Below are 12,284 nucleotides of genomic sequence, written 5' to 3' on the forward strand. Positions count from 1 at the left end.
GGAGCACGGCCCCATGGCCCCCGCGCCTCGAGTACTCACCCAGAGCAGTGATGGACACCGGGGTGCCCGCGTGCCGCTCCCCAACCATCTGCCACTCCCCATCCAGTGTCCGCGTCCACTCGGCCACCCGGCACTCGTAGTGGCCCTCATCCGCCTTGATGCTGTTGAAGATCTCCAGGGTGAAGGAGCCGGGCCGGACCTGCTCCACCTGGATGCCCCCATAGCTGCTGCGCTCAGCGTACGAGGGGCCCGGCTGCAGGGTGCCCTCCCGATCCAGACGCACAATTTCGCTGCGCCGGTTCTGCTTGTCCACCAGCTGCCAGGCGACGGAGAGGCGGCTTTGGGGCCCGAAGCCCGAGCGCACGTTGCAGCCAAAGCGCAGGCTCTCTCCTTCCAAGACATTGCTGGCGTTGTTGATAATCTCCAAGGAGATGCTGGTCTCTAAGGAGAGAAACGCATACACACAGGGGAGATGATACACACTCGCCACTTCTCGGTCTGCAAGAAGGACGCTGCCGGCCAGAGAGGCTTTCTACCAGGTGCAGGAAACTGCCCACGCATTTGGGTCCAGGCACGTCTAACCTCATGCGTGACCACATCCAAAAACAGCCTGTGGGCAGCGAGCTGCTCCTGGTGACTTGCACTCAAAGCAGGTGTAGGCCAAAGCTGGGAGAAATCTCTCTGCCTATGGCTCACGAGACATTGCTGCATCTTCTGGTCACAGGTCCGGATGGGATCTCAGCAAAACTTGGAATTTGTGTTGCTACAACATGCACCGCATGCAACCGGCTCTGCCAAAAAAAGTTTCCAGCTCTCTGGGCTTTTCAATTCATGTCATCCTGATCACCATCTTGCCACGTCCATTCCTACAACAACTTTTGGGAGAAGCTCTCCCAAACTCCCATCGCTAGGGACACTAGAGGTAGCTATGAATGTTTGGTAACATCAAAAAAAACTGGTATCCTGAGCTTCCCAGAGATGTAAGGCTTTACGGCTGGTTTTTCAGAGATACTGAGTGCTGGTTACTCCTGCTGTCTTCCATCAGAGTTATGGACACTTAGCACCCTTGAAAAATCATCGCATTTGTTCCTAGAGCTGGTGATTTATCACATGGCAAGAAGGAAATCTGTCTGAAAGGTGGCTGTGCCTAGAAGTACTACATTTTAGACATTTGTCCACTCCAAGTTTTCTAGCTAGAGTAATTTTCAAAGCCAAACAAATGAGACCAAATGTTGGTAGGAGAGAAAAGAAATAGAACTCCTTTTGGAGAAGTGAGGAGGGAAAAAAAAGCTAGAGGAAAGGGCTGCGTTTCCCTACAAATCTAAGAGACAGGAAACAAACATCGCACAAAATCCTCTTGCAGCTGCCCTCTGCTTGGCCAAAGCCCACGGCCACGGTAGCCTGGGCACCACGTGTGCATGGATCATCATGCCACAGCTACCTGAGTTTCAGAAAGCAAAACAAGGAATGAGTCAGTGGACCCTGTCCTCTCACCCCATTATTTCTGTATTTGTCACATTTGTCTAACAAACATAAAAGGCACTCAGGCAAGCCTTCAGCAGGGTTGTTTTCATCAGGGTTGGCAGACACACAGTGATCATGACGGAGCTCCATGCTGAAGAGCAAACCAGGGCTCGAGGAGCACCAGAACCCTGGTTTTCTCCCAGTACAGTTGTCTTGCAAGACAGCTGAACAACAGCCACTGAATGGCCTGCAGGAACCTAGCAGCAATTAGGATAAACCAGGGCCAAGCTGGTCTCCCCATTACGCCTGCTGAGTACTTTAGAACACCCAGCGCCCTTCAGAGCAAGGCGAGGAGAGAGGTGTGAGGAGCAAGTCAGAGGCTGTCACACACCCCTTCAGCTCAAGGCCAAAACTCCCAGCTTGGGGCCATTACCAAGGTGGGGGCATGTTTCCCCACCTACGAACCTGACACAGATCCCTCCTTCTCTATCATCCCCTTCCCATCAAAAAAGAAAAAAAAATCTTGCCAGTTGGGATTTCAAGCCTTCACAGCATGCAAAGTCTTATCTTCACTGTTCCCCACCACCGAAGTCTGGGCACATCATGGTCTCACCAGCTAGCTGCCCAATGGCCCCCGGAGGGGATGAGCAAGTCTCTACTTACTGAGCGGCAGGACGGTGATGGGGATGTTCTTTGGCCGCTTGCTCTCCTTGTCGATGAAGTCCCCCGTCACGGTCTTCTCCCGCTCAGTCACCCGGCAGTTGTACTTGCCGCTGTCCTCAAGGCGGAGGCGGTAGATCTTCAGCACAAAAACGTTGTCGCTTTCTTTGGCTACCTTGAGCTGGCCCAGGGCCTCGCGCTGGGCAAACTCATTGTTGAGCACTGGCACAGCATTGGGCCCCAGGCTGGCAATGAGGGAGCTGTTGAAGGCCCAGGAGATGGAGAAGTAGCGGTCAGGGACGTTCTGTGCCTCCAGGATGCACCGAAACTCCACCGGCTCACCCACGATGTATGTCCGCTTCTCCGTCTCCAGCCGGACGCTGAACTCCTTATCTGGGGAGAGACAGACCAACTCACATCAGCATGGCAAAGCCCACCGGGACAGCCAGCACACCTCGTGCAAGGTATTCACAACCTTCCACTCTCTGCGTAGTCAACATCCCTCAGACACGTGCATCTGCAGGTAGAGGGGCAAGGGGCTTGCTTTTGCTGTGAGCGCCCAGACTGGCCGGCCAGCAGGAGAGGCAGCTTGCTGCCCAGCATGCAAGAGCTGCAAGGCCTCCCCAGCCATAACGCCCTTCCCCAGCCGTTACTCCTGGGAGCAGCTCTGCTGCGACACTAGCATCCAGTGGCACTGCGGGATGCAAGCTGGAACCTAGTCCTGCTTGTACCCTGCTCAGCCAGGGTTGAGAGGCAGAGGCTTTGGGGATACCGGAGGGGAAGAAAGAGCTCAGCTAGGTCTTTAGATCCTTAGCAGGAACCCATGCTGTGGGCTGGGAGAAGGATTTTAACTTGCAAATGGACCTTGTGCAATAGAGGAGTGCTTGCTGAAAGTTTTCGTTTTATTTTCTGCTGTGTCATTCTTATCTCCACACTTAGCAAAATTTGAATTGCCTGTGCTAGCACCAAGTGCTTAAGATGTATGTTTTAGCTCCTGTGTCAGCGCCAGCTCACTGGCCACGTCAGGAGACAGGGGCTGCCACCCAAGCTCCCTTCCTGCCCCAGTGTCCCCTGGTTGCTATTTGCTGACATCTGCCCTGCCCGCAGGCAGCGCTTGGGCTGGCCCCCTTCACCTGGCCAGCAGCCTCCCGAGCAGGGCACACGGCAAAGGAGGGAGCCAAGCCCCAGCCACCTAACAAGGCGCAGCCCCGTTTTCCGCCTCCTCCCGCCACCCAGCTGAGCAAGAAAAGGCAGAGGAGACACTGACCGGTGGCTTGCACGTTGACGATGGCGCCCTGGGAACGCTTGCGGGTCATGGCATACCAAGACTTGTCTGGGTCCTGGATCCACTCTGCCGCCTCACAGTAAAACTCGCCCTGATCTGATGGGTGGAGGTTGTAGATGGTGAGCTTTGAGGTGGTCTCCCCCACTTTGTCCAAGCGAACGTCCCCCGTGGCTTGCCGCTGGGCGTAGGCGCTGCCAGCCCGCAGGACGAAGTCGCGGCTGAGGGAGATGACCTCCACGGGCGCCTCGCTGCCTCGCTGCCGGTACCAGGCGATGGAGATGTGGCTGTGCTGGGCCGTGCTCTTGGACACCTCGCACTTCAGCTCCAGGGAATCGCGCTCCACTTTGTTCAGCGTCTGCGCGACCGCTGTCACTCGTAGCGAGTCGGGGATCACTGCAGCAAAGGGGGACGGGGAAACACAGCCCGAGGGTTAGCGACACTGAAACGCCGAGTCTAAAGCCCAGACGTTTTAAAGGAGAGCTGGGGGAGAGGTTTCTTTTTATGGTTGTAATTAATCGTTAAGTATTAGCCAAGCCCTGTTAGCTCACATCTAGTCCCCAAAAAGAGGAGAATTGTCCCCAAAGCCCTTGGTTGGGAAAGACCGTGACCTGCAGGACATACTCCAGCGCCGTAGTTAAATTCCTGCTCAATGGTACGGGGTTTACTATCACGCTGCAGAGCAGCACAGCTTAGTCATCCGCTTCCCATCGAGGCATTTCATCACAGGCGGCCTCCCCTCCATCGCGTGCCCCCCAGCATGCTTCGTGACCCCCCTCCTGCCCACGTCCTTCAGCCACCCCTTAGCCCTGCACCATGGTCTTTGCCCCTCAGTCACCGCTGGGGCCAAGCTAAACGTATTTAGTTCCTTTAATCTTCCCTCATCAAAAAGTCAGGAGATCCAATTCCCCTCTCCTTTGTTTGTATCGTTTCATGTTTTAACGACCCCCTCGGGCCACACGAAGGGGTTTCTGCATTCGGAGGGAAGTGGCTCCTCTGAGGGCAGCAATGCTATTGCAGCATGCCCAGCGCCCGCTCCCAGCACACACCCATGTCAAGGCGTTTGGTAATAAAACTGCTGGCTACTTTTCCAGTTGATTAACTGGAGGAAAGGAAGTACAGCTGCTAAAGTCAGGATGAAAAAAAACCTGCAGCCCCCCAACCTTGCTTGATTTTAGCAACCATCTTAATTTTAGCACGAGGTTCTACCACCAGAAGACAGACTTTCTTAAAAAGAAGCCTTTCTAGACTTTGTCGTCTCAAGAAACATCACGTGGAAAGAAGAATGCAAGCCTTCTCCCTAGCTCTGCAGACAAGGCAGTGTTAGCGAGCCTGTTAATGCCCACGGTTTCGCTGCGTACTGGTGGAATATAATTAACATATCTCAGTTTGGTTTCATTGACAGCACTGGAAGGTTTGACGAAATTAGCTGAGCTGCCAAAAGCTGCATCTGTTTCATTCAGGCACAGCTACAGAAAGCAATAAGCTGCAGTGAAGACAACCACTGGGATTATTTATGGCAGAAAAGTCAAAAGCAGAAGAGAGGAAAGAAAAAAGCCATGAGGTGGAGTAAATGAGAGGGAAACCTTCCTGCATCCAGCCCGGATGGGAGCATTTGTTTTTACCACATGTTCACTACCCAGGGAATTTACTGCCCCTGACAGGGAAAGTACCTGGTAAGGCCATTTACATCGCAGGCCATTGCCTCTGTCCCTGTACCCATAACCCTCCTCCCTCCTTTCCCCTCATCTTCCTCGCTGGGGCTCCCGTCCCCTGCTCACTGACAATAGCCTTTGGCAGACCACGGCCGGGATCCCGCCTCACTTCGCCTTTCCCCCTTCCCTCCGACTCTCAAACCAGTGGTGACAGCAGCAACTAACCTTGCCGGTTCATGCTGCCTGCACAATAAGATTTAAATTTCTCATTTCAAACCTTTCTGAATAATTTCCAGAGCTGCGCAGCTCCTTTCTCTTTGCCCTCTAGCCATGGGCTCTTATAACTTTTCTTATGTTATTTAAATAAATTAAGCCTGATCATCATCTTGCTGGAGTTACCCTCCTGCTGAGCTGCTTCAAAGGCAGAGCTCCTTGCTACACCAGCCTCCACACAACAGCTTATGGGGCGAAAGCGGGTATCTGTGAAAAGCGTGCCTGTCCTCCTTCCCCCAATTTGAGAGCCCTGCGCACCCCACCGGTTGCCTGTGTGCCCCCCCAGCCCTGCTCAGCAGCACGGCCGCTCTCTGGCTAAGCACAAGGCAGAGAGCAGAGAGCTGCTTACCCCGGAGCTCTGCGGGACAAGCCAGGTCATGCTCGAGGAGGGGGCAGGCGCTTGGCTTGCCAGACGCAGAGCTGCCCGCTCCCCGGGAGTAACGCCGGGAAGCCTATCCAAAGGCTGGGCCTCAAGCAAGCACTCGTCACGCCATTCCCCGAGCAAGTCAGAGGCTGGCACAGGCACCATTTTGCCAACTGGAACCATGACTTTGTATTTCCAGGTCATAACCTGGCTGGAGGGTTAGCATCTTTTACACAACGTGGCCAAGCTATTGCGAAACGCATTCCTGGAGAAAAATCAGGAGGCGGCGGCGAGCTGTTAAAGGCTGTAGTTTAACTGTGGCAATGCCTGACATGCTGTGTTGCGTTCCTCCTGCTCTTTTGGTTAAAAAAGCCAACCAAGATCCTCCTGGTTAGAGGAATCAGTAAGACCTTTTGGGTTGCACACAGTCTTGAGGCCGTTGTCTTAAATCAGCCTGACAGGGCCATGCATTTGGTCAGTGTCACCTTTCTAACCAGAAGGACTAGAGAAATGCTCGCTAAATGAAAGCCCAGTTTCTGAACGATCAGACGTCGGGAGGGACAGGCAAGAGCCCTGAGCTGTCCAGGCCAGTGGGAAGGCTCTGTGCTTCACACCACTGCTCTCGCGCTTGGCCAGTGATGCACAAAAAACTGTTTTAGTTACACTGCAAGATGCGCCTCAGGTACCAGGCTTGGGGTGGGGGAAAGCAAGTAGAAGGAAGGGGAAAACGCCGTTCTCAAGAGGCAGCCAAACGTGGCAGCAGGTCACAGCTCATTTCAGAAGCCCGATGAGCATTTCGTTTTGAGTGCTGCGGAGCACCGGGGACTCCCACAGCGGGACCGCAGGTCTGCTGGAGCTCATGCACCACCCCAAGGTGCAGACCCCACTGCCCTGTGCCAACAAGAGGGCTACAGGCACGGCTTAGCCCATCAGGCTTGAGCCGATCAGGCCTGGAAGTCACGGAGAGAAAAGCAAGCAGGGAACGCAGTGAAAGTGCTCTCCAGGGCACGACGACACATGCAGGGAGGTGTGTTATCAGAAGAGATGTTCCTCCCAAACCAGTTATCCTGCTCAGGCTTCAAGGGCATCAGTCTGCAGATCAGGACATGAGTAACTCTTTGCATGGCGTTCACCCAGGAGCCCTGGCTCCACTGCCAGCCATCACGCTGCTGAGCTGCCGGCACTCATCCCGCAGCCACCCGCCACGGGAAGCACCAGGGTTTCTGGGGGCACTCTGCAAGCTGAGCTCCACTTGAAAGCAAGGGTAAGCTTAGATGAGTCGTCACTGTGTGAAGGGAAGCAGGGCCACACCTGAATCAGAGCTGAGATGGATGACACATCCTCTTACCCGCTCTTTCTCACCCACCTCCTGCCTGTTTCTACCCCCTTTTCAACGTGCCGTCCAGGCAGCCTGCCTTGCGCTTCCCCCAGCATCCAGCCTTGCCTCCTCCTTATGCCCCAACACAAGTCCACCCCTGTAGCTGTCACGAGCCCCCGGAGGTGTCAGCAGAGCTCCCCTCTCTCCAGCATCAAGGTTAGGTTTGGCAGCTAGTGGCTGGAGAGGGAGAGAAGCGGCTGAAAAGCACTTGCTGGGAGCAAACCTATTGTGCTACCGCCATCCCTGAGCCAGTCTGCTGAGTCTGGCCACAGCTGACAGTGTTGAGTTTGTACTTACAGCACCAAAATATTGGATACTAGGAAAAACTTCTTCACCGAAAGGGCAGTCAGGCCCTGGAACAGGTTGCCCAGGGAAGTGGTTGAGTCTCCATCCCTGGAGGTATTTAAAAGACGGGTACACGTGGTGCTTAAGGACATGGTTTAGTGGTGGACTTAGCAGTGCTAGGTTAACAATTGGACTCGATGATCTTAAGGGTCTTTTTCAACCTTAACAATTCTATGATTCTGTGAAAAAAAGAGCAACAAATACAGCATTTCCTATTAGTCCCCAAGCTGCAGGTTACTGCAGAGGGCGCTGGAATAGGTACTCAGCAGTGGGTGGGCTGCTAAGCAGAGGGTGCTCAAAAGCACCCCCAAGTTTTGAGAGCTCCTGAAATATTAAATGTAAATATTGCCACTAGAGGGTGTCAGGGACCCAGCCAGGGAGAGTCCCAGGGCCCTGCTGCCAGGACAAGGAGGCGGAGGAAGGGGGAGCCTGGAGATGCTCCCCTCTCCCCCAGGCTGGTGTGCAGGGGCATCCCTCCTCAGGAAGCCTGCACACACAGCTCCAGCCAAGCCCACCTCAAATGCACACATCTCAAGCACTGAGCACTCGGTGACCTCCACAGAGTATTTAGAGATTGGGAATTAAGGCCGTCTACTTTAGGATAAGGAACTAGCTTACAGTCTCCCAGAAAACAAGCAGGGAGTAGAGACGAGTTCCCAGGTCTGGCCCCGGCACACACCTCAAATTCTCCAATGCGCTCTCCTCTGAGCCCCAGGACCAGCTGCGTTTCCAGCAGCTCCCAGCCATGCTGAACTCTGCCTCAGATGGACAAAGACAACTCGGGCCTCTCCCTTTTCCCCAGGCTGGCTCTGGTTCGTCCTTGGGTATTCAAAACCCCAACCACCCCCAAGGGCTAAGCTATCAAAGCTTTTATGTGCAAGACACAAACCAGAGAGCTACCAACATTTCATCTACTCGCAGGCAAGGCAGCAAACCTGCCTGAGATGCCATTTCCTTGTTAAGTGATGCAGGAGGAGCGTCAAGCCGGGCGCCAGAGGCTTCCTAGCTCGAGCTCGTAAAACAACACTGTGAAAATCACTTAGCACCATGGTAGCCTTACGCTGCAGGCTCTTAAGGAGTAAAACAACTTACACAGGCTGTCCAGCACAGTGGGACCATCTCAGGGCCACTGTAGAACAAGTAAAACCCACCAGCCTCTTCTTCCCTTGGATTTCTTTATAGCTTTTACCCACTGATACACTTTAGAGGCACCCTATGGTCCACCCTGTGTCCCCAACTGCCCGCTTCATACTACCTGGACAGAGGTAAGCTTGCCAAGAGTCAACTGTGAACTATTTATGAAGAACAAATACATATATTCCCTACTCCCAGGGAGCTGCTTCTGGCTGAGGCATACCGCTTCAGATTTTGCAGGGAATTAGTGCAAGAGTTATGTTTCCATCTGCCCCGTGACATCTTGTTGCCCCGCAGGGATCCCAGCTCAGCGCAATGAACCTCCTTCCCCAGCCCCTCTGGTTGTGCGTGCAAGACAGAACAAGCTGCTCAAGAGGAACCGCAATGCCAGTGCCACCAGTCCAGAGTGGAGAGCACTGGGAAGCGCTGAACGGCACCGCGAGCAGCACCGCGGGCAGGAGCGCGAGGCGCAGGGACACAGCGTTGCGTTATTACCCTCTGCAATCTGCTAACCCTCCTGCGGCCACCGGTGCCACGCAGGGTAGGAGGGTCTGCCACTAGAGCCACCCCGATGCCACAGAAACAGCTGGAAGGGACCTGTTCTCTCTCAGCCACTGCAAGCTCTCAGGGAGCCACGCTCCTTATATCCCTCCCCCCCACCGCTACTGATTTCCATTCCTTAAACGATCCCAAATATGCATTGTGCTGGTTTTGGCTGGGGTAGAGTTAATTTTCTTCATTGTAGCTAGTATGGGGCTATGGTTTGGATCTGTGCTGGAAACAGTGTTGATAACACAGGGATGTTTCAGTTACTGCTGAGCAGGGCTTACACAGAGTCAAAGCCTTTTCTGCTGCCCACCCCACCTTTGCAAGCGGACAAAACTGAGCAGATCATGCCGCTGGTAATGTCCTTTGCTTGCCTTACTTTTAAGTCCCAACTAAAAACGCATAGGAGGCCTGGGCCAGGCAGATGAAAGCTATGTTCCTGTTGTTGCTGCTTCTAAGTTTCCCCCGCTGCCCAAGGTCCTACCTGGGACCAGAATTTGAGGAGGCAAACCTGCCACCCCAAGATGTGCTTTCGCTGTGACTGAGGGTGTGGCGTCTCCGCGTAAAACCTTCCCTCTTCTCTTCCTTGCCTACCAACATATACAGGCTCCTGGTACCACAGGGAAAATGTAAAACAAGTGTAAATAATCTGGTTGGTTTGGGGATTATGTTCCTTCCATAGAGCCCCACCTGCACTGAGAAATAAGGATGGTTAAAGACCAGGTTTAAATGAAAGGCAGTTAAATGATTACTAATTGTTTAACTAAATTAAAAAAGAAGTCATACACTTCCCTGAATTAGTCAGTGAATTCACTTCAAGCTCCTGAAGGGGTGAGCAGAACTTGTGCTGTGGTCTAAAGAAAAGCAGTCAGAATATACTTTTAATCCTTGTGCAAACATTTAAGCCTTGCTTTCAATGAGAATGAAGTCACTTTCAGTTGCTGCGCAATCAAGAAATACAGGGCGAAGCAGTGCAGTCACCTGCAATTGTATCACCACAACATTCTGAGGTAAGAGCAGGAAAATAAAATAAAATGAAATAAAATAACACATCCCCAGTTTGCACCCGTGCAGTTTCTTAAAAGGGCAGTTTGTTACTGATTCAGCTGCTGACAGAAGGCAACAGGGGAGCCGAAGAGTTAAGTAAGACGGCATAGCAGTTGTTTCACAGCAGCAGTAATAAATCCTCTGATTACAATAGTATCCTTGTTGGTACATTAACGACTGGCTGGAACAATTATGCCGACAGAAATGCATCTCCCAAAGCAACTGGGTGAGTTCAAGCAGCCAGTGAGAAAGGGCGCAGGAAAAAAAAAAGTACCTAACGTAGAAGAAAGGGGAAAAGAGAATCAGGCAGAAGATGCAGAACTTGGAAATTAGGTCAGCTTTCTGACTCCAGGGCCTGAACTTCTCCTTGCTCGCTGCGGGCTCCGTTAGTCGCGCACCCAGCCTGCCCCGCGCGCCCCTTGGAGGCTGCCACTGCGCTCCCACCCGGGCAGCGGCAGAGGATCCCGTTGCCCAACCGGCTACCGCTCCACGATGCGCCTTGCGAGAGGAGCCTCCCGGCCGAAGCTGCGCACCCAAGCCGCGTGGGACCCCCGAGCTGGATGGTGCGGTCGCAAGCCAGCACGCCCAGCCGGGGCACATGGGGCAGCGATGCTCTCCCGCGGCTTCCTAAGCCCCACGCGAACCCACAGGGGTTGACAGCGGGTGCCCCATGGCCCCACCAGCAACCCCTTCCCTGTGCACTCAGGGCAGGCGTGCAAGGGAACAGACATGCTCAGCCCCAGCTCCCGCTTGTCCTTGATGGACCCAGGGGAGCTACAGCTTTCCCAGCTGCTCGCAAGTGCTTCGGCTCCAGCCGAAAGGACACCCGCCCTCCCCTTTCCCCCTGGGCTTTACTCTGGGGCTCCAGCCCCACCAGCGCAGTGCTGTTCAGAGCAGTTCTCCAAGCCTCCTCTCACCAGCAAGTGGCAGATGCTCCTCCAAAATTGCTGGTCCCCTTCCCTCAACTGCTTCAGATGCAGCGTGGCGGGTGCTGGGAGCACATTCACACCCGCTGCCCCTGTTTTGTTGTGCCCCATCGCCCCTCTGCCCTCAGCTAAGGCCGCTTCGGGGAGCAGAAGGCAGGCTCCTGCTAACAAGCTCCTTCTCCTCTCTCTACCCACCCCGTCCCAAAGCACTCCAAGGAGCATCTGGTTATTAGGACAGCTAATTTAGGTGGAGAAGTTTAAGTGACCTCATTAAAAGGAAAAAAAAAAAAAAAAAAAAGGCAGAGAAACCAGAAAGAGGTGGTAAAAGGACACAGCAGAACCCAGCCGGGAGAGTCATAATTTGTTCATTAAGCAAAAATTAGCCGGAGCATCGGTGCAGTGAACCCTGATGACAGGCAGCCCGAGGGGCAGAGATGCTGGGGACGCAGAGGCGCCCGAGCACAGTGAGCGGGTGCATGGCAGGGGCAGAGAGCACAGGCCTCACGTCTGCCTCCATCTCCCAGCTGTGGCAGGGAGGAAAACCTTTACTCCCTCCCACATGCACATGTTTTTTGCAATCCTGCTCTGTGAGATAGATGCTCGCTGTAAGGAGGAGTGTGCAAACCAGCCTCCAAGTAAAAAAAGGCATGAGGTGGTGGTGACAGAGGTGACATCCAAAGGGACAGGGGTTGTCCATTCCCTGAAATGGGGAAACTCGTGACAGCCTGGATATTCTTGCTCTGCTACCCAACACCTGACAAGACATGGTTCCTCGGTGGGCTCTGTATTTGGGCTCTGTGGTTGCAACGCACCCCATCCAGCAGGCTGGCACTCCAGGCGGACCTGGATGAGATTCAGGCACGCTGTGGCACTGCCCTGCCCCTGCAGCTCTGCCGAGGGTACAACTCGCACGCTAGCCTCTGCCTGGCGTGTCCCCAGCTGTGGGACCTCCCTATGCCCCAGCTGCATTGCTCAGTGACACCTGGACGGGCTGCCAGCCCAGCACGGCACCGCCGAGCACCTCACCGACCCCCTCCGAAACAGAGCCTGGGGGAGACATCCCGGGAGGGCAGCAGTGGGCTGCAGACCACCAGGCACCACATCGACCGCTCACCTGCGGAGGCAACAACCTCTGGCAGCAAGCCAAGGTGAGTCAGCTCACAAATCCCTCCTTCTCTGTCTCCCTCCCTCTTCTACAATCTCACCTTTG

General features: G+C 54.2%; 1 protein-coding gene across 1 annotated transcript in view; it reads right to left on the reverse strand.

Moving 5' to 3' along the window:
* IGSF3 (immunoglobulin superfamily member 3) overlaps positions 1-12,284 on the reverse strand; it is a gene marked incomplete at its 5' end in the record, with an annotated part of 100,130 nt that overhangs the window by 32,931 nt on the left and 54,915 nt on the right. The window contains 3 exons of the mRNA XM_082337645.1: positions 40-441; positions 2,128-2,517; positions 3,392-3,802. Coding sequence (XP_082193771.1) covers positions 40-441; positions 2,128-2,517; positions 3,392-3,802 — 1,203 coding nt within the window. The remainder of the gene's footprint in view (positions 1-39; positions 442-2,127; positions 2,518-3,391; positions 3,803-12,284) is intronic.

This window comes from Platalea leucorodia (genome assembly GCF_965183815.1).
Source record: "Platalea leucorodia genome assembly, chromosome: 2".
NCBI lineage: Eukaryota > Metazoa > Chordata > Aves > Pelecaniformes > Threskiornithidae > Platalea > Platalea leucorodia.